We start from the raw sequence: 26,380 nt of genomic DNA, 5'->3' as shown, positions 1-26,380 counted from the left end.
AATTCCTGTAGAAGAGAAAGTATTTGTGGGTACAGTATCTTAGGCTTTTGAGACATTTAGGGAAGTTATTAATTATACAGACGGTGTAGTCAGATGGCTGTTTGGTGAGTGACATAGATTGGAGAAAGAAAATGAAAGGCTGAAGGTAATTGGGGGCAAAATGAGAAAGTTAGGTAATTTCTTTCTTTGGTATCACGTAAAGAAACTCATCTTCTGCAGTAGCAGGAAAGAAAAAGCTAAGGATTAGGCCCAAGATTTAATTTCAAGGGTAGCAGAGCTCCAGGGCAGGTTGATTTCTCAGCAAGTCTGCTAAGCCAGTGTGTCTGTCCTCTGGTTAGGAAGGAATGAGACCCTGGCTTTTAAGATGGGACGTCTGAGTTGATGCACTGGAAAACCTTGAAACCCCAAATTCCTCTGAACCCTCTGAGCCTACAGAAGTGACCTTACTTGAAGATTATGCTGCCCCTGCTACCCCCATCTATTCTCCTCTGCCCTGCTGTCTATCACCAAACCAATAACTAACTAGAGTTAAGTCACAACAAAGCCTACTGAGAGGTGCTGGGTCTGCTGAGGGAGGAGAGGGACTGCGGCGCACATATACGCACGCACATGCGCACGCACAGATTGATTCCCAGACTGCACTGAGGCACCCCCGAACACCCCAGCAGACACACAGGACTGCCATGGGATATTTCAGAATTTTAAAGGAAACACAGAAATGTGTGTCACAAACTACTAACTTGAGGTAGTTCACGATTTCTACATAGATCCTGTTGCACTCCTTTTGATGATGTCATATCTTTCTAAAGTTGAATTTTTGGTTGTTGCTGTGATACAACAAAGCACTGCACAAAAATCAGTGTGGAAGAGAAGAGGAGGGTGACATGTTTAATATGCACAAGTCTGAGAAGCTGTGCAGTACTCAGAATGTGCAGTGTCCTATTATTAAGTAATTGTGGTTATTTAAGATGAGATATAAATATTTATCTTTAAGTTTATGTGTATTATTTTTTCAAATGGCTACTAAGTTGTTAGAATGTACGTTCTTATTAATTATTTAGATCTCATTACATAATAAGCTCTACTGTTAGGTTATTCCATTTGGCCTACAAGGGTTATGAAAAAATTACTGATGATGGCTATGCAAGGGCCCAGTAATGGATTTATGTTCATCAGTGCTGATCTAGCAACTGAACTGATGAATGTCCAGCCTGACAGTAGCAGAGACTAACTTTCCTTCAAAGATACCAACCAGTCCTTGTGCCTTGGAAAGGACCGTGATTCATTTTGACTAGATTTGATGCATATTTTGTGTATGAGTTTCCCTTTGCAACTTGCGGGGGCTCAATCAGTGCCCGTATTTGAGGGCTTACAGAGTGATCCATCAGCACAGGGTGCCACATAACATCATTTCAGAGTAAGGGACCCACTTTATAGCAAATGAATCCCACAGATCCATTTGTCCTGTTGTGCACCGTAACTGCCCAGAAGCTGCTGACCTGATAGATAGTAAGACAGTCTTTTTTTTTTTTTTTTTTTTCGCGCCGCGGGCCTCTCACTGTTGTGGCCCCTCCCGTTGTGGAGCACAGGCTCCGGACGCGCAGGCTCAGCGGCCATGGCTCATGGGCTCAGCCGCCCCGCGGCATGTGGGATCCTCCCGGACCGGGGCACGAACCCGTGTCCCCTGCATCGGCAGGCGGGCTCTCAACCACTGCGCCACCAGGGAAGTTCCCTTAAGACAGTCTTTTGATGGCACAACTGATGATGAGCGTAAGGTCCTATCCTTCAGTGTTCCTAGTAGGAAGAAAACGTGGAAATTGGGATGCCTCCACTTAGCATCACTGTCAGTGATCCACTGGGGACTTTATGCTTCCCATCTCTGTAGCTCTGAGCACTGGGGGTTAAAATGTCATGGTTCTCCGAAGGGAAACATTTTCAACAGAGACCCTGTAAGAGTCCTGTTATACTTTAAGACACTGCTACTGGTGGAATTTGGTGCTTCTTTTCCAAGATAAGGAGTCACCATTTTTGACAGGGCTAATGTACCTGATCATCTGAAGGAGGTAGGGCTGCCGTTACGCAATGGAGCATGGAGTTTGGCACACAGGTGATCTACTGGGTGTCTGTTGGTACTTTCTTTTCCAACTTTAATGGTAAATGGACATGAGAAAGGCCTGATGGCCACCTCACAGGATCAGCCAACTGGACCAGGAGAAATTCTAGCCAAAGATAAAGGGAATCCAGAATGACTAGCAGAGAAGAGGTTGTGACTATAAGTTTTGGCCTTGAAACCATCTGAAACCAGTGATGGAGGCTGTAATTTGTCCTACTTTACTTCCTCTGGAAGGTTTCTCCAGGAAATGAGACTAACCAGAATTCTGCAGGAACATTGTCCAGAATTTATTTGAAGCAAGTGAATGCTAGTAGTATAATAGGTGACCTGTAGTGAATGCTGTGGATTAATTTTAACTGTTTTATAGATTCTCTGGGATGTTCTGTAAAATCATATCATCATTCTTTCTGATCTCCAGATACCCCTGTGCTCCCCCAACCTTTATTCCAATGACAAGAACCTTTCTACTTCTGTTCAGTGTTGAATAGAAGTGGTAAAAGTTGCATCCTTCCTTGTTCCTAATGTGAGGGAGAAACAATGACAAATTAGTCTCTTTGTCTTTCACTGTTAGCTGTAGATGTTTTGATGGCCTTTGCCAATTTGAGGAAGTTCTTTACTATTCCTATTTTGCTTATGGTTTTTATCATAAATGTGTATTGAATTTTGTCAAATGCTTTTTCTGAATTTATCAATATGATCATATATTAAGAGAATAAAAGGGAAAATTAAATTAGTTAATTTTGAATGGTAAGTCAACCTTGCATTCCTGGGATAGAACCTTGTATGTGATGTATTGTTGACTTTGATTTCCTTTTATTTGTTAAGAATTCGGGGGTTTATATTCACGAAGGATATTGGTCTATAATCTTTTTTTTGGTAATGTCTTTGTCAGGTTTTGGTATTACAGTTATCCTTGTTTCAGAAAACCAGTTGGTTAGTAATCTTGTCTGTATTTTTAAAAAGTTTGCATGAGATTGGTCTTATTTCTTCTTGAATATTTGACAGAACTCACTAGGGGTACCATCTCGTCCTAGAATTTTCTTTGGGGGAGGCTTTTGACAGATTCATTTTCTTTAATAGATACAGGGATATTCAGATTTTTTTGTTATTTCTCATGTGAATTTCGGTAACTTTTTTTTTTTTTGAGAAATTTGTCCTTTCATTTAAATTGTTGAAATTTTTGGCATAAAGTTGCCATAGCATTCTTTTGATTATCCTCTAATGTCTGTGAGGGTCTATGGGGATAAAATCCTTTTTTCATTCTTCATGTTTGTGTTTTCTCTTTTTTCCCTGATTAGCTAGAAGTTTGTCATTTTTGTTTATAAGTTCAAAGAATCAACTTTTGGCATTATTGATTTTCTCTAATATTGGTTTATTTTCTATTTCATTGACTTTCCTTTTATTATATTTACTTCTTTTTTACTTTGCTCTGTTTTTTCTTTTTTAGTTTTTTAAGATGGAATCTTAGGTCATTGATTTTAGATTTTTCTTGTCTTCTAATATAGATATTTAAAGTGATGGATTTTCATCTAAGCACTTCTTTAGTTGCATCCCACAAATTTTTATATTCAGTATATTCTTTGTCATTTAGCTTAAAATATTTTCTAATTTTCTTTGTAATTTCATCTTTGATTCATGCCTTGCTTAGAATTATTTTATTTAACCCTCATATATTTGATTTTTAAATGTATATTATTATTACTTTGCAATGGACATTTTATATAATTTCAGTCTTTTCAAATTTATTGAGATGCGCATTATCTCCCAGGATATGGTCTACCTTCATGATTAGACCATGTAAACTTGAAAAGAATATGTGTTCTGCCATTTTTGCATGTAGAGTTCTATTAATGTCGTATAGTTAAAGTTGGTTGATAGTGTTGTTCGGCTCTTTCATGTCTACACTCATTTTTTGTCTAGTTCTATCAGTTGCTGAAAAGGGGTATTAAAAATATCCCATTGTAACTGTGGATTTGTCTTTGTCCCTGTAATTTTGTCAGTTTTAGCTTCATATATTTGGGGCTTTGCTATTATGTACATGTATTTGTATAACTGTTAAAACTTCCTGATAAATTATTCTTTTATTTCATTATGATACATGTTTCTTTATCTCCAGTAAGACTCTTTGTCTTGAACTTACTTTATCTGATATTAAAATAGCCTGTTCAGACTTCTTAGGCTTACTGTTTGCCTGGTAAATTTTTTCTGTCCATTTACTTTTGATCTATGTTCTTTTTTTTTTTTTTTTGTGGTACATGGGCCTCTCACTGCTGTGGCTTTTCCCGCTGCAGAGCACAGGCTCAGCGGCCATGGCTCACGGGCCTAGCCGTTCCGCGGCATATGGGATCTTCCCGGGCCGGGGCACGAACCTGTGTCCCCTGCATCGGCAGGCGGACTCTCAAGCACTGCGCCACCAGGGAAGCCCTATCTGTGTTTTTATATTTAAAGTTTCTCTCCTTTGGGCAGTACACATAGGATTTTGCTTTTTTTTTTTTTTTAATCCATTCTGTCAATCTTTGCCTTTTATTTGGAGAGTTTAGGTCATTAATATTTAATGTAATTAATTATTGATATGGTTGACTTTAGGTCTACCATTTTATTGTCTTCTCTTTCCCTCTTTGTTTTTCATTCCTCTCTTACTCCTTTTCTACCTTCTCTTAGATTATTCTTTAGTATTCCATTTTAATGTAGCTATTGGACTTTTTGGCTATATCTTTTTGTATTAATTTTTAATACCCTAGGGATTACAATATAAATAACCTACCCTTTCACATCCTACTTAGAGTTACTATTGTCCTGCTTCACTTAAAATAGAAAAACCTTACAAACATACAGAAGATTTTTTTTCCCCTCTGCTACATCCCACTCCCTCCTTTATGTTACAGCTCTTATGTATGTTATGGCTGCACACTTTGAAAACCTCACTGTGCAATATTATAATTTTTGCTGTCAACAGTCATACATATTTTAAAGAAATTAAAGGAAAAAATATTTTATGTTTACCTATATATTTATTATTTCTGTTACTCTTCCTCCATTCCTGAAGATGCTACATTTCCTTTCAGCTTAAAGGACTCACTTTAGCATTTCTTGTAAAGTAGTCTCCTGGGGATAAACTCTCTTTTTTTTCCTTCCTCTGAGAATGTCTTTATTTTGCTTTCATTTTTAAAGGATGTTTTAGGGGAACATAGACTTCTGAGTAAAAACTTATTTCCTTTTAGCATTTTCATGATGTTGTTCCACTGTCTTTTCACCATTATGATTTCTGATGACAAACCTTTGGTAGTTCAAATTTTATTTCCCTTTATGTAGTATGGCATTTTTCTTTATCTGCTTTCAAGAATTTTTTTGTTTTTGTTTTTCAGCAGTTAGATTTGATGTGTCGAGTCTTTATTTTCTTTGAGTTTCTCCTCTTTGGAAAATGCTCAGCTTCTTGAATCTATAAATTTGTCTTTTACCAAATTTGGGATGCTTTCTGCCATTGTTTCTTAAAATATTCTGCTCTAGTTTCTGTCTTTTTCCCTGCTAAGATTCCAATGACAAAACTTTTGAGATTGTCCCACAAGTCTCTGACTATTTTTTCTATTGTCAATTTTTTTCCTCTTTGTTCTTCAGATTGGATAACTTTTATTGATCCATTTTCAAGTTCACAGACTCTTTTCTCTCTCATCTCCATTCATTTATTGAGCTGATCCAGGTGAATTTTATTTCATGTACTGCATTGTTTGGTTTTTAAATTTACATTTGGCTCATTTTTAAAATAATTTCTCTTTGACTTCTGAGAATTTTTTCCTGTTCAGTTCAACTGTGTTTGCCTTTACTTCATGAAGCATATTTATCATAGTTGCTTTAAAGGTACTGTTGGATAATTATAACATGTGGATCATTTCAGGGTTGGCATCTGTTAATTGTTTCTTCTCTTGAAATTTATCACATTTTCTTTTTGCATTGTGAACATTTTGGATTGTACCTTGGACATTATGAGTGTTTGTTTTGAAAACTCTGGGTCTTACCATAATTCTCTGGAGTGTTGATCTTTGTTGTTGTTTCTTTTAGCCGACTCTCAACCTGTTTAGCTTCAGATTGCAAATTTGGTCTTGCCAAATTTGGGTGGGTGGTGGTTTTTAATTCTCAGAGACTTTGCTATGTTGGTATAGGTTTGTCTCATACCTGTGCAGCTCCAGAGCAAGCCTAAGACTTATGTGGGCTTATAGGCAGGATTAGAGAATCCCTTCCTCCAATCTTTCTCCCTTCCAGGTTTTTCTCTACATTCTCCAGCATGCAGGAGCCCCTTTCCCCATTTCCTGTGGCCAGAAAGATAGGGTTTCTCTTGGAGTTTTAACTTCTGTGTTGCTGCTCTCTGTATGCAGTGATTGCTTCCTGGCCTTAGAGCAAAGCTGTTAGAGAAAGGAGAAGAAAATAGCCGAGCTGGGAAGCTCACTATCTTGTGGGTCATTTTTCCAAGTTTGACTCCCCTCCACAATATGCTTTTGTTTCCTTTTCAGAGTCCTCAAATAAAATTTTTTCTTTCTTTATTTTTTTTTTTTTTTTTTTTTTTTTTTTTTTTTTTTGTATTTTGCCCAAGGTTTATAGTTGTAAATAGTGTGAAAGATAGACTGTATTTGGTTTATGCCACCATACTGGAATCAAAACTCCTTCTCTGGTTGCTTTTAAGATTTTTCTGTTTATTTTTGATTTTTAGCAATTTGACCATGCTCTTCCTAAATATGTTTTTTCTTAGTGTGTGTTTATCATGTGTTTGGTGTTCATTGAACTCCTTAGATATGTGTGATATAACTTTTGTTTAATTTCACACATTATGCCTTTACTTCCTCCAATATTATTTCAAACCTAGTCTCTCCCATTTCCTTCTGGGAATCCACTTACACACACATGAGGCTGCTTGATGTTGTCCCATGTTTGAAGGGTCAGCAAACTTGTTCTGTAACGGGCCAGATAGTAAATACTTTAGGCTTTGCAGGCTCTCTAGTCTCGCTTGCAACTATTGCAACTCTGTTGTTACAGCTTGAAAGCAGCCATAGGTAATATTTAAACAAATGAGTATGACTGTGTCCTAGTATAATTGTATTTACAAAAATAGGTGGTGGGCTAGATTTTGACTGCAGGCCATAGTTTGCTGACTCCTGAGGTGTAGACAGTAATAGTTGCTGGAGCTACGTTGTGAATATAGAGGTAAAATCAAAGAAGTGTAAAACACAGATATTGGCAATAACTAAAATGTGGGGGAACTGGACAAATGAGAATAAGGGTATAGGAGATGTTAGGACTGGATTACTATGTTCCTGTATTGCTTTATTTGAGGACAGAAGTGAAAAAGTTTGAGACAGTTGTTCCTCAAGAAGTTTAGTGATGAAGAGGGCAGAGGGACAGAGAATCATTTAAACTCTTTTTTTAAATTGGAGGAGGCCAGTGGGCCTCTAGGGTTAGAAGCCATAGAAGACAGAGATTAAAGAGTGAACAAAGGAAGGGTGTAAGTGGTTGAGCAAAATCCCAAGGATGGTGAATGAGATGGGGTCCAGGGTATGGTAGGAAGGGTATACTTGGATACGGTAAGTGCTGTCTCTTTTGGGGTGGAGGGACTTGAAGGAGGAGACTTAAGTTTTGGAAGAGGTCTCGGGGCATATTTTCACCCTTTTTATCTTTCTCTCTGAATTCTAGTAATTTTTTCTGATCTCTTCAAATTCTCTCTTCACCGTGTCTAATGCTGTAAACTCACCTACTGAGTCTTTAGTTGCAGTTATATTTTTCATGTCTAGAAGTGGGATTTGATTCTTTTTCAGATGTACTATATTCCCCATACCATGCAGATATTTTAAAGCTAGTCCTTTTTTTTCCTGCAAAGTTGGTAAGCATAGTTGTGTCTGAAGCTTTTATCTGGAGTCTGTTTGTCCTTCTGTTTTCTTTTTCTGCTAGTTCTCACTCATGGTGTCTTATATCTTTGTGTGCCTGGTTGTTTGACTGTTAACTCTCATTACCCTTCTGGTGGCTCTCTTAGTCCTAGGATAAATGGACTGTCTTCAGAAAGTTTTATAGTTGCTCCATGGCTTGAGTTTTGCTTGGCCACCTAGGCTCTGTGTACCTAGATTATAAATCTGCATGAGGCATGGTCTAATCAAGTCATAACTTTTCAGAGTCTTTTCCTCCCCTCACTCTCTACTCCCAGTCTCTCCCCCACTCTCTTTTTCTTATGCTGCTCTGCCCACTGCCAAGGTAACTTTATTTATAGTCCTTACCACTCCCACACCCTCCCATTCCTATCCCCAACCTAAAGACTTCCAAATAAAATGAAGGGACTGAAGATATATAGGAAATTGTTTGCCTCTCTCTCCTAGATCAACTTGAACTGTTAAAATCTCTGTTCTTATTACTAATTATAAGCCTAGGTTAAGTAAATAAAAGTTTTCTACTTAGTAATCAGACTACTATCCCTCCCTAATTTATTCAGTGTTGCATGAACACAGTGAGAGTATCATTACATTAATTACACAGGAGAAATGTCTGACTTCTATAGAAAAACTTCAGTTTACATATGGTGTTTTATAAATTAGTTGATTTTTTAAAATTGCTCTTCTATTTACTGACCTTGATAATTTATTTATTAATTCTTTATTTGTGGATTATTTTGCATTTCCTATAAGCATGGTTATGTTGTCTACAAATAAAAATGCTTTACTTTTTCCTTTTCAACCACTATGACTTTTATTTCTTTTGCTTGACTTACTGACTTCCTGTGCAGTATTAAATAGAAGTGGTGACAATGTAAGTTTTTGTGTTTTTTCCCATTCTTAGTGGAAGTATTTAATTTTTCATCATCGAGTATAATTAAGTATAATGTTAGCTGTAGGGTTTTTGTTGATGATCTTAATTAGATTAAGTAGCCTCTCTTCTTTTCCTACTTAATGAGGCATTTCATCACAAATGATTGTTGAGTTTTATAAAATAACGTTTCTGCTTCTGTTGAAATAATAATATTTTTCTGCTTATTCCTCTTATTCAGAATAAGGGGAAACATTTAAAAAATAAATTTTGCATTTTATTTATTATCCTTTTTATATGTTGATGGACACTGAAATTATTTTTAGGTCAATGGCTTTTTTTCCTCATAATTTTTGTATTGAGATATGCAATTCACATACCATAAAATAGACCTTTTCAAAGTATATCATTCAATTATTTTTAATATATTCACAACTTTGTGCAACCAGAACATTTTTATTCACTCCCAAAATAAATCCCATATCCTCTTGTAGTCACTCTCCATCTCCTTTCCATCAGCCTCTAGCAACCAGTAATCAGCTTCCTGTTTCTGTGGATTTGCCTATCTGGACATTCATATAAATGGAATCATACCATCTGTGATCTTTTGTGGACTTTGCTTCTTTTGCTTAGCATAATGTTTTCAAGGTTTATCCATATCGTAGCATGTGTCTACTGCATTCTTTTTTATGGCTGAATAATATTCTATTATATGGATGTGCCACACGTTGTTTAATCCATTCATCAGTTCATGAACATTTCGGTTGTTTCTGCTTTTTGCCTATGTAGTATTTTTGTTTCTATGTTCATGGGAGATACTGGCCTGAAATTTTCTTATTTTGAAATATCCTTTTCAGACTTTGGTATCAGAATTATGCTAACCTCACAAAATGAGTTGGGAAATGTTTCTTCTTTTTATATTCTCTGGAAGAGTTAGTCTAAGACTGATATTGTTTGAAAGACTGTACCAGGGAATTCTTTTAAGTGTTTGAAGGAATTCTCTGGTAAAGCCATCTGAGTCTAGAGGTTTCTTTTTTTTGTGGGAAGGTTTTGACTAGGGATTCAATTTCTTTAACAGATATGACTACTCAGATATTGTGTTTTTTCCTTGCTTAGTGTCAAGAAGTTATATTTTTACAAGGAATTTGTCCTTTTATTTAAGTTGTGAAATTTATGGGCAGTGTCTGTAATTATGTCCCCTTTCTAATTTATTTCTCATATGGGTAACTTGTGGTTTTATTTTTGCCTGACCAATCTTTCTAGAGGTTTATTAGATTTATTAATCTTTTCAGAGAATCCGTTTTGACTCCTTGATGTCCTCTATTGAATGGGTGCTTTCTGTTTCATTGATATCTGCTCTTATTTTTATTTCTCTCCTTCTACTTTCTTTTTTTATTTTTAAAATTTATGTATTTATTTGGCTGTGCCGGGTCTTAGTTGTGGCATGTGGGATCCTTAGTTGTGGCATGCAGGATCTTTAGTTGCAGCATGTGGGCTCTTTACTTGCGGCATGCAAACTCTTAGTTGCGGCATGTGGGATCTAGTTCCCTGACCAGGGATTGAACCTGGGCCCCTGCGTTGGGACCATGGAGTCTTAGCCACTGGGCCATCAGGGAAGTCCCACCTCCTTCTACATTCTTTACATTGAATTTGCTCTCTTCTTTCTAGCTTAAGTTGTAAGCCTACATCATTTACTTTCAAGCTTCCTTTTTTCATTGTATGCATTTGTATGCGGAAAGCTATATATTTCCCCAAAGTACTGCTTCAGTGACATGCCACAAGTTTTATGTCGTATTTAATTTTTATTCCATTGAAAATATTTTCTAATTTCCATTGTAAGTCTCTATTATAGCTCTTTGACCCATAGGTTATTTAGAAATCTGTTTTTTTAGATTTTCAAACATTTGAGAATTTCTTAGTTTTCTTTCTGTTGTTGGTTTATAGTTTAATTTTTCTGTGATCATTGTCCTTGGAAATATGTTGAGACTTAGTCTGTTGTCCAGCATATCATCTGTTTTGGTAAATATTCTATCTGCCTTAAAAAAGAATGTGTATTCTGCAGTTGTTGGATGTGGTTTTCTATGTATGTCAGTTAGATCAAGTTGATTAATCATGTTTTTACATTTTCCTGCATCCATACTGTTTTGTCCTCTACTTGTTATATCAGTTAGATAGAAGTATGTTAAAATCTGATTTTTTTGACTGTGGATTTGTCTTTTCTTTTTTTACTTCTCTCAGTTTTGCTTTATATATGTTGAAGCTATGCTGTTGTTATTAGATTTATTTGCATTTAGGATTTTTGTGTCTTCCTATTGAATTGACCCTTTCAGCATTATGAAATGTTCTGCTTATCTCTAATAACACTTCTAGCCTTAAAAATTACTTTGTCAAATATTAATATAGCTACACCAGCTTTTTTTGGGAGGCCAGTGAGTGTGTACAAGATATATCTTCTGCAATCCTTTTACTTTTAGTCTGTGTCCTTTCATTTAAAATTTTGACATAGCAATTTTTAAAGGAAGGCCTTTCTTTGGTATTTCTTGTAGTGTTGGTATATTGACAAGGAATTGTGTCAACTTTTGTGGATCGAAAATTATCTCTATTTTTGTCTTCATTAAAAAAAATTTTTTTTTGGATGTGGACCATTTTTAAAGTCTTTATTGAATTTGTTACAATATTGCTTCTGTTTTTATGTTTTGGTTTTTTGGCTGCGAGGCATGTGGGATCTTAGCTCCCCGACCAGGGATCAAACCCTCACCCCCTGCATTGGAAGGCAAAGTCTTAACCACTGGACCGCCAGGGAAGGCCCTGTCTTCATTTTTAAAGGATATATTTGATAGTTATATATAATTCTAGGTTGCTAATCCCCCCTATTCTCCACCCCTCAGCACTTTCAACACAAAGAATAGAAGGTATCAATCTTATTGTTTCTTCAAATGTATCTTTTCTTCTCTGGCTGCTTTTAAAATTTTCTTTCTATCCTTTGTTTCAGCAATTTGACTGTGCCAAGCGTCTGGTGTGCCTAGGTGTGGTTTTCTTTGCATTTTCCTGCTTGAGAGTTCCCTGAATTTCTTGAATCTCTGGGTTGACTTCTTTCCTTACTTTTGTAAAATTATCATAAATTATTTCCTCACCTGTTGCTTTTGTTCCGTTCTCATTTTCTCTCTCTTTCTGAGATTACAATTACATGAATATGAGACGATTTGACTGTGTCCTACATGTTTCATACTCTCTTTTTTGTTCATCACATTGTTTTCTCTGTGGGGGAGTTTGGATATTTTTTCTTGGCCTGTCTGCAAGTCAGTGAATTATGTTTTCCTCTGGTCTATTCTGCTATTAGAGTCTTTTGACAAGTTCTTAATTTCAGATATTGATTTTTCTGTTCCAGGAAATACACTTGGCTTTAAAAAATTTTTGTTGTTGTTGAAAATTACATCATTTCATCCATTTTGTTCAACTTTGCATCTATGTCAGGTCCTTGCCTCCTAATGTCAGTCTGGGTTATCTTGAGTCTTGTCTGATTTTCTCTTGATTATCTGTCTATCACATTATTTTGCTTCTTTTGGATGTCTCTTAATGTTTACTTTATGCCTAACATTATGTGTAAAAGAACAGTTAATTTATTTCAGATGATATTTTCTTCCAGAAAGGTTTGTTCTTTATTGTGCTAGACAGATAGCGTGAGGTGTTGGCTACCTCAGTCCAAATCAGAGATAAAGTCGATTCCTCCATCTCCTGAGATTCTGTCTTCTAAAACTGGGCAACTATGGGAAATCGACACTGCCCTTTTGGCCCAGCCTCCCTATCTTTCTTCAGTGCCCCACCACTAAGCAGATGTACTATTAGATGTCCTGGCCACATATTCGGAGCTTTTCTAGATTCCAGTCTGTCATTCCAGCCCATGCAGACATCTATAAAGCACCCGAGTTTTTGGTTTCCTTTAGTGAGCTCAATCCTCACTTGTACCCAAACTCTGCAAATGCCCTCATGCAAGAAAATGCCAGTGATCTCCGCTCAACTTGGAAGTGCTCTTCCATCTCTGGATTTTTACTTCATCCAATCCTCAGTTGCTTCCAGATCTTTCTATATTAGTCTAGTTTTTGAAGGAAAAACAATGGTTGCTCCTATCTGGTATCTTAACTTTAGTAAAATAAAAGTGAAAGTCAGGAGTTTATCTTTGCAGAAAGAAAGGCAGATAATTTTAAGGGTGCTTATTGATATAAGCATAGTGATATTCTGAACAGTTTTATCTGTGTTGCATACTAATTTTTTTTCCTTCTGATATGAGCCTGTTTATCAAAATATACTCTAGGTCAAGGGTCAACAAACTATGGTCCACAGACCAAATCCGACTCAGTTCCTTTTTTTGTATGGCCTGTGAACTAAGAATAGTTCTTACATTTTTAAAATATATACATACGTACATAGCTATATAAATAAATAAATAAATAAAAGGAGAAAAATATTTTGTGACACATGAAAATTATATGAAATTCAAATTTCAGTATCCAGAAATTACAATCAGATTGTAATACAGTCACATTCATCTATTTTTGTGTTGTCTATGGCTGCTTTCATGCTAACAGATGAGCAATTGCAACAGAGATCTTATGGCCCACAAAGTATAAAATATCTATTATCTGTCCCTTTATAGAAATAAATTTGCCTATTCCTGTCTTAGATCATAGACTCAGGAATTTTTCATTTCTCATTTTTAAGGGAAATTGAACAAAAGACTGAAACCCTCTTATTCCATAAGTTCTTTGAATTTTGAGTTATTTAAATACTAGCATTTTAGAGTTGGAAGGGACCTCAGAGATAATCTCTTTTATCTCTTTAGTTTGCAAATGAAGAAACAGATTTAGAGTCAGAGAAGTTTTAAATTAAATTATGGCTAATTTTTGTTTTGTTAGAAAATAGACTCAGTAATAAGTTGATATAGAAACTAATGATCTATATCACAGAACAACTTGCAAAATTCATTTGTTCTTATTACAGAAGTATTTGGTTTTACTAAATAGTGGTAGCTATTAAGAGAATTTCTTCTTTGGAATTTTTAAAGTAAATATTTTAAAATAAATATTTAGATCATGTTAATAACCTTTGCCTTTCATTACCATCCATAATTCTTTCAAATCTCATGGGTATGAGGGGTTTTTTTATGAGAAGGCTAAAAATCTTACAGGGCCAATTCCAGACATTCTTCATTAAGCTCCTATTGATTTAGGATTTAAAGTCCTAAATCATCAGAAATTCCACGGTGAAATTTTAATGTGTAAGACTTGTTTCTAGAGTTTTTCTTTTATCTCTCCATCCTCAGATACCATGAAAAGTTTATTTAAGCTTTGTTCTGAAATGCAGTCATACAGTGGGATGTTATATTACTAAAAAATTGCATTTTTATTTTCTAATGTTGAATACAGATTTTCTACGTATAATTTTTAGCTTATTACTCGCTCTTTTGGATAACCCTCTACTTCTAAAACAGCCACATCAACAAAAAAAAACAGTAAAATCAATTTGTGGGGATTTGGGGAAAGCTGATTTTTCAGCTAATCTGTATGCAGGATTTGGTGGATCCAGATTCATTAAAATTGTGCCAAATTAAATTAATTTTAATTAAACTAATTAAATGCCAAATGCATAAAAAGAAATATTTTAGGAATATGTATAAAATCATCTGAACTTTAAGAAGGTCTGTTAAACAAAACAGACAAAAGTATTGTTATATGCTTTGGAAAATTTAAGTCCGTGATAAGTAGGCTTCAGGAAATTCATCTTAATTTATATTTATATATTCTGTTTCTCTGAAGATTGGTTTTGAATGAACCTTCATGCTTTTCTAAATTGTATAGAAAGGGCTAACCTTTTAGCATTTACATATTCCTTTTGCTCAAATAACTGATTTCACTTAAGTAAACTTTAGTATAAAGGAAAGTTGGTTTCCTAAACCACACATGAAAAATACTCATTGCTTTTCATCAACTTGTTTATTCACCTGATATTTCTTGAACATCCATGATGTGTCAGGCACTGATGCAGGTGCTGAAAGGGAAAATGTTGAAATAAATATTTTTTGCTCATGGTTGAATAGAATATGTGAGGAGGTATATCTGTTCATGTGTAGCATTTGATACTATTACTCTCTTTCTCTTTTCTTTTGTAGCATGCTATCTTGGGGAAATCCCATCTACATACATGATTTTCATTACCTCCTTTGCACCAAAATCTGAGTAACATACTCCCATGGATAATTCCTTAACGGACATTTCTGGCTAGATAGCCTTTATTTAATTTAATTTTATTTATTTTATTTATTTATTTATTTATTTATTTATTTATTCACTTATTTATTTTACATCTTTATTGAAGTATGATTGCTTTACCATGGTGTGTTAGTTTCTGCTTTATAACAAAGTGAATCACTTATACATATTCATATGTTCCCATATCTCTTCCCTCTTGTGTCTTCCTCCCTACCACCCTCCCCAGTCCACCCCTCTAGGTGGTCACAAAGCACCAAGCTGATCTCCCTGTGCTATGCGGCTGCTTCCCACTACCTATTTTACATTTGGTAGTGTGTATATGTCCATGCCACTCTCTCTCTTTGTCACAGCTTACCCCTCCCCCTCCCCATATCCTCAAGTCCATTCTCTATTAGGTCTGTGTCTTTATTCTTGTCTTACGCCTAGGTTCTTTATGACATTATTTTTCTTAAATTCCATATATATGTGTTAGCATACGGTATTTGTCCTTCTCTTTCTGACTTACTTCACTCTGTATGACAGACTCTAGATCTATCCACCTCATTACAAATAGCTCAATTTCGTTTCTTTTTATGGCTGAGTAATATTCCATTGTATATATGTGCCACATCTTCTTTATCCATTCATCCGACGACGGGCACTTAGGTTGTTTCCATCTCCGGGCTATTGTAAATAGAGCTGCAATGAACATTTTGGTACATGACTCTTTCTGAATTCTGGTTTCCTCAGGGTATATACCTAGTAGTGGGATTGCTGGGTCATATGGTAGTTCTATTTGTAGTTTTTTAAGGAACCTCCATACTGTTCTCCATAGTGGCTGAACCAATTCACATTCCCACCAGCAGTGCAAGAGTGTTCCCTTTTCTCCACACCCTCTCCAGCATTTATTGTTTCTAGATTTTTTGATGATGGCCATTCTGACTGGTGTGAGATGATATCTCATTGTAGTTTTGATTTGCATTTCTCTAATGATTAATGATGTTGAGCATTCTTTCATGTGTTTGTTGGCAGTCTGTATATCTTCTTTGGAGAAATGTCTATTTAGGTCTTCTGCCCATTTTTGGATTGGGTTGTTTATTTTTTTGTTATTGAGCTGCATGAGCTGCCTGTAAATTTTAGAGATTAATCCTTTGTCAGTTGATTCATTTGCAAATATTTTCTCCCATTCTGAGGGCTGTCTTTTGGTCTTGTTTATGGTTTCCTTTGCTGTGCAAAAGCTTTGAAGTTTCATTAGGTCCCATTTGTTTATTTTTGTTTTTATCTCCATTACTCTAGGAGATGGGTCAAGAAGGATCTTGCTGTGATTTATGTCATAGAGTGTTCTGCCTATGTTTTCCTCTAAGAGTTTGATAGTTTCTGGCCTTACATTTAGGTCTTTAATCCATTTTGAGCTTATTTTTGTGTATGGTGTTAGGGAGTGAGTTCTAATCTCATTCTTTTACATGTAGCTGTCCAGTTTTTCCAGCACCACTTATTGAAGAGGCTGTCTTTTCTCCATTGTATAATCTTGCCTCCTTTATCAAAGATAAGGTGACCCTATGTGTGTGGGTTTATCTCTGGGCTTTCTATTGTTCCATTGATCTATCTTTCTGTTTTTGTGCCAGTACCATACTGTCTTGTTACCTGTAGCTTTGTAGTATAGTCTGAAGTCAGGCAGCCTGATTCCTCCAGCTCCATTTTTTGTTCTCAAGATTGCTTTGGCTATTCGGGGTCTTTTGTGTTTCCATACAAATTGTGAAATTTTTTGTTCTAGTTCTGTGAAAAATGCCAGTGGTAGTTTGATAGGGATTGCATTGAATCTATAGATTGCTTTGGGGAGTAGAGTCATTTTCACAATGTTGATTCTTCCAATCCAAGAACATGGTATATCTCTCCATCTGTTTGTATCATCTTTAATTTCTTTCATCAGTGTCTTATAATTTTCTGCATACAGGTCTTTTGTCTCCTTAGGTAGGTTTATTCCTAGATATTTTATTCTTTTTGTTGCAATGGTAAATGGGAGTGTTTTCTTGATTTCACGTTCAGATTTTTCATCATTAGTGTATAGGAATGCCAGAGATTTCTGTGCATTAATTTCATATCCTGCTACTTTACCAAATTCATTGATTAGCTCTAGTAGTTTTCTGGTAGCGTCTTTAGGATTCTCTATGTATAGTATCATGTCATCTGCAGACAGTGACAGCCTTACTTCTTCTTTTCCGATTTGGATTCCTTTTATTTCCTTTTCTTTTCTGATTGCTATGGCTAAAACTTCCAAAACTATGTTGAATAATAGTGGTGAGAGTGGACAACCTTGTCTTGTTCCTGATCTTAGTGAAAACATTTTCAGTTTTTCACCAATGAAGATGATGTTGGCTGTGGGTTTGTCATATATGGCCTTTATTATGTTGAGGAAAGTTTCCTCTATGCCTCCTTTCTTCAGGGTTTTTATGATAAATTGATGTTGAATTTTGTCGAAAGCATCTATTGAGATGATCATGTGGTTTTTCTCCTTCAATTTGTTAATATGGTGTATCACATTGATTGATTTGCGTATATTGAAGAATCCTTGCATTCCTGGAATAAACCCCACTTGATCATGGTGTATGATCCTTTTAATATGCTGTTGAATTCTGTTTGCTAGTACTTTGTTGAGGATTTTTGCGTCTATGTTCATCAGTGATATTGGCCTGTAGTTTTCTTTCTTTGTGACAACTTTGTCTGGTTTTGGTATTAGGGAGATGGTGGCCTCACAGAATGAGTTTGGGAGTGTTCCTCCCTCTGTTATTTTCTGGAAGAGTTTGAGAAGGATAGGTGTTAGCTCTTCTCTAAAGGTTTGATAGAATTCGCCTGTGAAGCCGTCTGGTCCTGGGCTTTTGTTTGTTGGAAGCTTTTTAATCACAATTTCAATTTCAGTGCTTGTGATTGGTCTGTTCATATTTTCTATTTCTTTCTGATTCAGTCTTGGCAGGTTGTGCATTTTTAAGAATTTGTCCATTTCTTCCAGGTTGTCCATTTTATTGGCATAGAGATCCCTCATGATTTTTTTTATTTCTGCAGTGTCAGTTGTTACTTCTCCTTTTTCATTTCTAATTCTATTGATTTGAGTCTTCTCCCTTTTTTTCTTGATGAGTCTGGCTAATGGTTTATCTATCAATTTTGTTTATCTTCTCAAAGAACCAGCTTTTAGTTTCATTGATCTTTGCTATCGTTTCATTTCTGTTTCATTTATTTCTGACCTGATCTTTATGATTTCTTTCCTTCTGCTAACTTTGGGTTTTTTTTGTTTTTCTTTCTCTAATTGCTTTATGTGCAAGGTTAGGTTGTTTATTCGAGATTTTTCCTGTTTCTTAAGGTAGGGTTGTATTGCTGTAAACTTCCCTCTTAGAACTGCTTTTGCTGCATCCCATAGGTTTTGGGTCGTCGTGTTTCCATTGTCATTTGTTTGTAGCTATTTTTCGATTTCCTCTTTAATTTCTTCAGTGATCACTTCGTTATTAAGTAGTGTATTGTTTAGCCTCCATGTGTTTGTATTTTTTACAGATCTTTTCCTGTAATTGATATCTAGTGTCATAGCATTGTGGTCGGAAAAGATACTTGATACAATTTCAATTTTCTTAAATTTACCAAGGCTTGATTTGTGACCCAAGATATGATCTATCCTGGAGAATGTTCCATGAGCACTTGAGAAAAATGTGTGTTCTGTTGTTTTTGGATGGAGTGTCCTATAAATATCAATTAAGTCCATCTTGTTTAATGTGTCATTTAAAGCTTGTGTTTCCTTACTTATTTTCATTTTGTATGATCTGTCCATTGGTGAAAGTGGGGTGTTAAAGTTCCCCTACTATGAATGTGTTACTGTCGATTTCCCCTTTTATGGCTGTTAGTATTTGCCTTATGTATTCAGGTGCTCCTATGTTGGGTGCATAAATATTTACAATTGTTATATCTTCTTCTTGGATCAATCCCTTGATCATTATGTAGTGTCCTTCTTTATCTCTTGTAATAGTCTTTGTTTTAAAGTCTATTTTGTCTGATATGAGAATTGCTACTCCAGCTTTCTTTTGGTTTCCATTTGCATGGAGTATCTTTTTCCGTCCCCTTACTTTCAGTCTGTATGTGTCTGTAGGTCTGAAGTGGGTCTCTTGTAGACAGCATATATATGGGTCCTGTTTTTGTATCCATTCAGCCAGTCTGTGTCTTTTGGTGGGAGCATTTAATCCATTTACATTTAAGGTAATTATCGATATGTATGTTCTTGTTCCCATTTTCTTAATTGTTTTGGGTTTGTTATTGTAGGTCTTTTCCTTCTCTAGTGTTTCTTGCCTAGAGAAGTTCCTTTAGCATTTGTTGTAGAGCTGGTTTGGTGGTGCTGAACTCTCTCAGCTTTTGCTTGTCTTAAAGGTTTTAATTTCTCCATCAAATCTGAATGAGATCCTTGCTGGGTAGAGTAATCTTGGTTGCAGGTTTTTCTCCTTCATCACTTTCAGTATGTCCTGCCACTCCCTTCTGGCTTGTAGAGTTTCTGCTGAGAGATCAGCTGTTAACCTTATGGGGATTCCCTTGTGTGTTATTTGTTGTTTTTCCCTTGCTGCTTTTAATATGCTTTCTTTGTATTTAGTTTTTGACAGTTTGATTAATATGTGTCTTGGCGTATTTCTCCTTGGATTTATCCTGTATGGGACTCTCTGTGCTTCCTGGACTTGATTAACTATTTCCTTTCCTATATTAGGGAAGTTTTCAACTATAATCTCTTCAAATATTTTCTCACTCCCTTCCTTTTTCTCTTCTTCTTCCATAAAACCTATAATTCGAATGTTGGTGCGTTTAATGTTGTCCCAGAGGTCTCTGAGACTGTCCTCAGTTCTTTTCATTCTTTTCTCTTTATTCTGCTCTGCAGTAGTTATTTCCACTATTTTATCTTCCAGGTCACTTATCCGTTCTTCTGACTCAGTTATTCTGCTATTGATCCCATATAGAGTATTTTCAATTTCATTTATTGTGTTGTTCATCATTGCTTGTTTCATCTTTAGTTCTTCTAGGTCCTTGTTAAATGTTTCTTGCATTTTATCTATTCTATTTCCAAGATTTTGGATCTTTACTATCATTATTCTGAATTCTTTTTCAGGTAGACTGCCTATTTCCTCTTCATTTGCTAGGTCTGGTGGGTTTTTATCTTGCTCCTTCATCAGCTCTGTGTTTTTCTGTCTTCTCATTTTGCTCATCTTACTGTGTTTGGGGTCTCCTTTTTGCAGGCTGCAGGTTCGTAGTTCCCGTTGTTTTTGGTGTCTGTCCCCAGTGGCTAAAGTTTGTTCAATGGGTTGTGTAGGCTTCCTGGTGGAGGGGACTAGTGCCTGTGTTCTGGTGGTTGAGGCTGGATCTTGTCTTTCTTGTGGGCAGGTCCACGTCTGGTGGTGTGTTTTGGGGTGTCTGTGGACTTATTATGATTTTAGGCAGCCTTTCTGCTAATGGGTGGGGTTGTGTTCCTGTCTTGCTAGTTGTTTGGCATAGGGTGTCCAGCACTGTAGCTTGCTGGTCGTTGAGTGAAGCTGGGTGTTGTTGTCGAGATGGAGATCTCTGGGAGATTTTTGCCGTTTGATATTATGTGAATCTGGGAGGTCTTTTGTGGACCAGTGTCCTGAATTTGGCACTCCCACCTCAGAGGCACAGCAGTGACTCCTGGCTGGAGCACCCAGAGCCTTTCATCCACATGGCTCAGAATAAAAGGGAGAAAAAATAGAAACAAAGAGAGAGAAAGAAAGAAAAGGAAGGAAGGAAAGAGAGAAAGAAAGAAGGAAAGAAAGAAAGAAAGAAAGGAAAGAAAGAAAGAAAGGAGGGAGAGAGGGAGGGAGGAGGGAAGGAAGGAAAGAAAGAAAGAAGGTAAAATAAAATAAAGTAAGATAAAATAAAGTTATTAAAATAAAAAATAATCATTAAAAAAATTTTTTTTGAGAAAAGCCGGACGGATAGAACCTTAGGACAAATGGTGGAAGCAAAGCTATACAGACAAAATCTCACACAGAAGTATACACATACACACTCACAAAAAGAGGAAAAGGGGAAGAAATCATAAATCTTGCTCTCGAAGTCCACCTTCTTCTCAATTTGGGATGTTTTGTTGTCTCTTCATGTATTCCACAGATGCAGGGTACATCAAGTTAATTGTGGAGCTTTAATCCGCTGCTTCTGAGGCTGCTGGGAGAGATTTCCCTTTTTCTTCTTTGTTCTCACAGCTCCCAGGGGTTCAGCTTTGGATTTGGCCCCGCCTCTGCGTGTAGGTCGCCGGAGGGCGTCTGTTCTTCACTTAGACAGGACGGGGTTAATGGAGCCGCTGAATAGGGGGCTCTGGCTCATTCCGGCCGCGGGGAGGGATGGGTACGCAGTGCGCGGTGAGCCTGCGGCGGCAGAGGTCAGCATGACGTTGCACCAGCCTGAGGCGTGCCGTGCGTCTCCCGCGGAAGTTGTCCCAGGATCCCGGGACCCTGGCAGTGGCGGGCTGTACAGGCTCCCCGGAAGGAAGGTGTGGATAGTGACCTGTGCTCGCACACAGGCTTCTTGGTGGCGGCAGCAGCAGCCTTAGCATCTCATGTCCGTCTCTGGGGTCTGCACTTTTAGCCGCGGCTTACGCCCGTCTCTGGATCTGCTTTAAGCAGCGCTCTTAATCCCCTCTCCTCGGCACACCACGAAACAAAGAGGGAAGAAAAAGTCCCTTGCCTCTTCGGCCAGACTTTTCGGCAGCAGCAGCCTTAGCATCTCATGTCCGTCTCTGGGGTCTGCACTTTTAGCCGCGGCTTACGCCCGTCTCTGGATCTGCTTTAAGCAGCGCTCTTAATCCCCTCTCCTCGGCACACCACGAAACAAAGAGGGAAGAAAAAGTCCCTTGCCTCTTCGGCAGGTCCAGACTTTTCCCCGGACTCCCTCCCGGCTAGCCGTGGTGCACTAACTACCTGCAGGCTGTGTTCACGCCGCCAACCCCTAGATAGCCTTTAAATGTATTGATGTATCTATGGGTCCATCCTTGGCCCTCTGCTTAATTTTCTCTCTAAGTAAGGCTGGTAGTTATAGCTCTGAACTTCATTCTCTTCTCCCTGTCCTCTCTCCTTCCTCCCATTTTCTCTGTCTCTCAAAGTACTGTTGAGTACTTTGTTTCAGGTACTTTTCTGAGCACAGAGGCTGGAGCAGTGAACAAGAATGATTTGGCCTCTGCACTCTTGGAGATTACAGCTTGGTGAGAGTGATGCATTAAACAAGTAATTCCAAACATACAGTTGTAGGTTACACAATGAGACACAATATAAGATGAAATGAGAACGGATGTTAGGGAAACTAGCCTAGTCTGGGACACTCTTGAGTAAGTGACACTTATACTGGGACCTCAAAGATGAATAGGGGTTAGCAAGAGATGTGGGATAGAATTCCCGGAAGAGGGAGAAAAAGCCCCTAAGAGAAAGCTGCTAAGGAGCTTATTAGCAGGTTCAAACAACGGAATGAATAGTCCTTGTGGCCGGAATGTGATGAACAAGTTGGAGAAGGATGCAAAATGAGGTGGGAGAGACTGGTGGAAGTCAGATGTTAGTAGAGGATCTTTTAAACCACGTCAGTGCTTTTGGTCTTTATCTAAGAGAACTGAGAATATATTAATAGAGTGTAATGGGAGAATTACCTATTCATTTGTTTTTTAAAAAGTTGACTTGAGTGCTTATACGAGAAATGGATTGAAGAGGGGCAGACGTGGATGTGCAGAAATGAAGCTTTTTTACGAAGCTTTCTCAGTGGTCCAGGCAGGAGGTAGGGATTACTTACATTATTAGCATATCAGCAGTAGAGGTGATGTAGATAGATTCAAGAACTGTTTACAAGATATAATTGATAAGATTTTGTGATTTTTTTGTTTAAAGTATGAAGCTGAAGATAGTGTCAAGGACAAATTTTTCATATGCTTGTTCATGTGTATTTTGTTGACATTTTAGTGTCTTGAAGTCAAACATTTTTAAAATCGAACTCATTTTTTCCTTCTGCAAACTAATTCTTCCCCTTGACTTCCCTGTTTTGTGAATGACATCCCTACCTCCAAGTGACCTAGCCTTACGACTTTTTTATTTGGTCACAGCTTCCACTACATTAGTTACCAGGTGTTAAGGACCTGACCTCTGTAGCATCTGGAGTCTCTCCCTTCTCCTTCTCTGCAAATCCTTCCCTTTTCCTCTTCCTCTTCCTCCTCTGCTTCACCTTTTGTCTTTGTTATAGCAGTAGCATCCTTTTGCTGGATCATTAAACTGTGCTTTTCATCCAGGTCTCTGAGCTCCTTGAGGAAAAGAACTGTCCTTTTCATCTTATGTCTTTCGTACCTAGCAGTGTGCACTTCAGCATGGTAGATGTAAAAAAAATATTAAATGAGATGAAAATACATTTTCCTCGATTTGGGTTTCTTCCATTAATTCTTATTCTTTGCCACATTAAAAACTTTTCTCAAAGTCATTCAGGGGCTTCCTTTTGCTTAAAGAATAATTTGGTCTTAGGGCTGTGATGTTATGAAAAACTGGCTGCTGGATATGAGAAGTGTATGAGTTGGGGTTTTCCTGTAGTAATTTAGTAAAAATGGACTCTTGACCCTTTTTGCACTGTAGCCCTGACTACTACTACTTCTGGGAAGGGAACACAACTGGTATTTATTAGCAGCCCCACTGTTGAATAAAGTTTTAAAAATTTCATTTGATGGCTTTTTACAATTTTTAAATTTTATAAAAGTATTTGCAGAATTCACATTTAAAAAATAATGTGTATTTCTTAGCTATCCAGTATTTTGCTGTCATGTCAGTAGCTATATTGTATGTTAGTATCTTATATGTACATCTGGAGTATATTATTTCATAGAAAGTTTATACAAGAATTATTCATCTGTTTTGGAAGTACCTATTTTTAATAGCTTTATATGTTCTAAAATATGAACTTCCATAATTCTTTTATTCTACTTTTTTTTTTACATTTTTAGGAATAAGAAAATTTTAAATAAGAAGAAGTTGAAAAGAAAACAGAAGAGCAAATCAAAAGTGAAGACAAGAAGCAAGGTAAAACTTAGCAATTTATAGGGAATAAGGACTTTTATATTAATTTGAATTAAAATGCCAAAATTAAAAAGGTAATTTTAATTTTGGTAAGAGGTACAAACTACTATGTATAAAATAAACAAGCTGCAGGGATATATAGTACAATACAGGGAATATAGCCAGTGTTTTATAATAACTATAAGCGGAATATGACCTTTAAAAATTGTGAATCACTGTGTTATACACCTGAAACTTGTATAATATTGTACATCAACTATACCTCAATAAAAAAAATAAGGTATGAGTGTAATTAGCGAACCATTTTATTTCTGTGTGCTAAAGTAATTTTTAAAAACCCCTTATTATTTGGTCACACTGTTTAGTTTCACCTCTTTGGCATTTTTTTGACCAGCAACCTGGAAGTTATTATCTGGGTGCTGAAAATTATTTATTATTTATTCTTGTTTTCTTTGATCAGTCCTTTGGGGGAAGATATCTATTTCTCTCCTCTTTTTTCACTCTTACTACATGTACTAGAAACTGAGTAAAATTGGCTTGTGAGTTGGGACTTGGTTTTGGGTTTGTCTCATACCTGTGCATACATTATGAATTAGAGAGTATCTTGGTGCATCTATAGACTTTTGTCTGTTCTGAGCCTCTTTAGATTGTTGGTGGCTGTACAAAAAAAAGGCAATAGAGAATATTTGAATTAGGTGGTACCTTAGAGATCAAGGATCTGTTCTTCTACCCAATGCAGATATCTTCTCTATAAAATCCATCTAATTTTTTCTTAAACATTTTCAGGGACCAGATACCACTTTTTGTAAAAGAATCTCTTTTCTAATGAACAGTAGTAAGAAGCTTAGACAGGAGGACAAGAGCAATCATACTTGTGATTTCTGAAGAGCTCCACTTTTGGTTATAGAAACAGTCACTTAGCTTGGGTTGTATATCATATTTAAGTTCTAGAGACAATTGTTTCCTGCACTTTTTTTTTTTTTTTTTTCGCGGTATGTGGGCCTCTCACTGTTGTGGCCTCTCCCATTGCGGAGCACAGGCTCTGGACGCGCAGGCTTAGCGGCCATGGCTCACGGGCCCAGCCGCTGTGCGGCATGTGAGATCTTCCCGGACCGGGGCACAAACCCGTGTCCCCTGCATCGGCAGGTGGACTCTCAACCACTGCGCCCCCCGGGAAGCCCCCTCCTGCACTTTTTTTTTTTTTTTCGCGGTATGTGGCCCTCTCACTGTTGTGGCCTCTCCCGTTGTGGAGCACAGGCTCCGGACGCGCAGGCTCGGCGGCCATGGCTCACGGGCCCAGCCGCTCCGCGGCACGTGGGATCTTCCCGGACGGGTGCACGAACCCGTGTCCCCTGCATCGGCAGGCAGACTCTCAACCCCTGCGCCACCAGGGAAGCCCCCCTTTTTTTTTTTTTTTCGCGGTATGTGGCCCTCTCACTGTTGTGGCCTCTCCCGTTGTGGAGCACAGGCTCCGGACGCGCAGGCTCGGCGGCCATGGCTCACGGGCCCAGCCGCTCCGCGGCACGTGGGATCTTCCCGGACGGGTGCACGAACCCGTGTCCCCTGCATCGGCAGGCAGACTCTCAACCCCTGCGCCACCAGGGAAGCCCCCCTTTTTTTTTTTTTTTCGCGGTATGTGGCCCTCTCACTGTTGTGGCCTCTCCCGTTGTGGAGCACAGGCTCCGGACGCGCAGGCTCGGCGGCCATGGCTCACGGGCCCAGCCGCTCCGCGGCACGTGGGATCTTCCCGGACGGGTGCACGAACCCGTGTCCCCTGCATCGGCAGGCAGACTCTCAACCACTGCGCCACCAGGGAAGCCCCCTCCTGCACTTTTAATGAGTATTTTTGCTCTTGTAACTGAGAGAAATTTCCTTTAAAGTGGTGAACCAAAAATAGAAGGATAAGGCAAGGAATTGATCAGTTGGACCCAGGGATTATAATAATGTCATCAAATCTTCTTGCTTCTCTTTTCCTCTGAGTGTGGGTTTGTTGCCTGTGGCTGAGAACTAAGGCTGCTGGCAGCTCCAGCTTTATTTTCTTTAAGCAAAAGGTGATTTCTTCTACTAGTTGTGGCAGGAAATCTTAGATAGGGTTTTTGATTGACCTGCATCCTTCACTTTGACCTGGAAGATGGGGTACTTTGATTGGTTAGACTGAGTTATGTTTGTAACCTTGTGAT

The 26,380-nt window shown here is 37.6% G+C and overlaps 1 protein-coding gene across 1 annotated transcript in view; it reads left to right on the top strand.

Annotated features, from left to right (window-relative positions):
- MYCBP2 (MYC binding protein 2) overlaps positions 1-26,380 on the top strand; it is a 280,943-nt gene that overhangs the window by 8,316 nt on the left and 246,247 nt on the right. The window contains exon 2 of the mRNA XM_007466789.1: positions 24,128-24,203. Coding sequence (XP_007466851.1) covers positions 24,128-24,203 — 76 coding nt within the window. The remainder of the gene's footprint in view (positions 1-24,127; positions 24,204-26,380) is intronic.

The sequence above is a fragment of the Lipotes vexillifer genome, unplaced genomic scaffold (genome assembly GCF_000442215.2).
Source record: "Lipotes vexillifer unplaced genomic scaffold, Lipotes_vexillifer_v1.1 scaffold19, whole genome shotgun sequence".
Lineage (NCBI taxonomy): Eukaryota > Metazoa > Chordata > Mammalia > Artiodactyla > Lipotidae > Lipotes > Lipotes vexillifer.
Note: the sequence above shows the minus strand (reverse complement) of the source record. Positions and strands in the feature narration are given on the sequence as shown.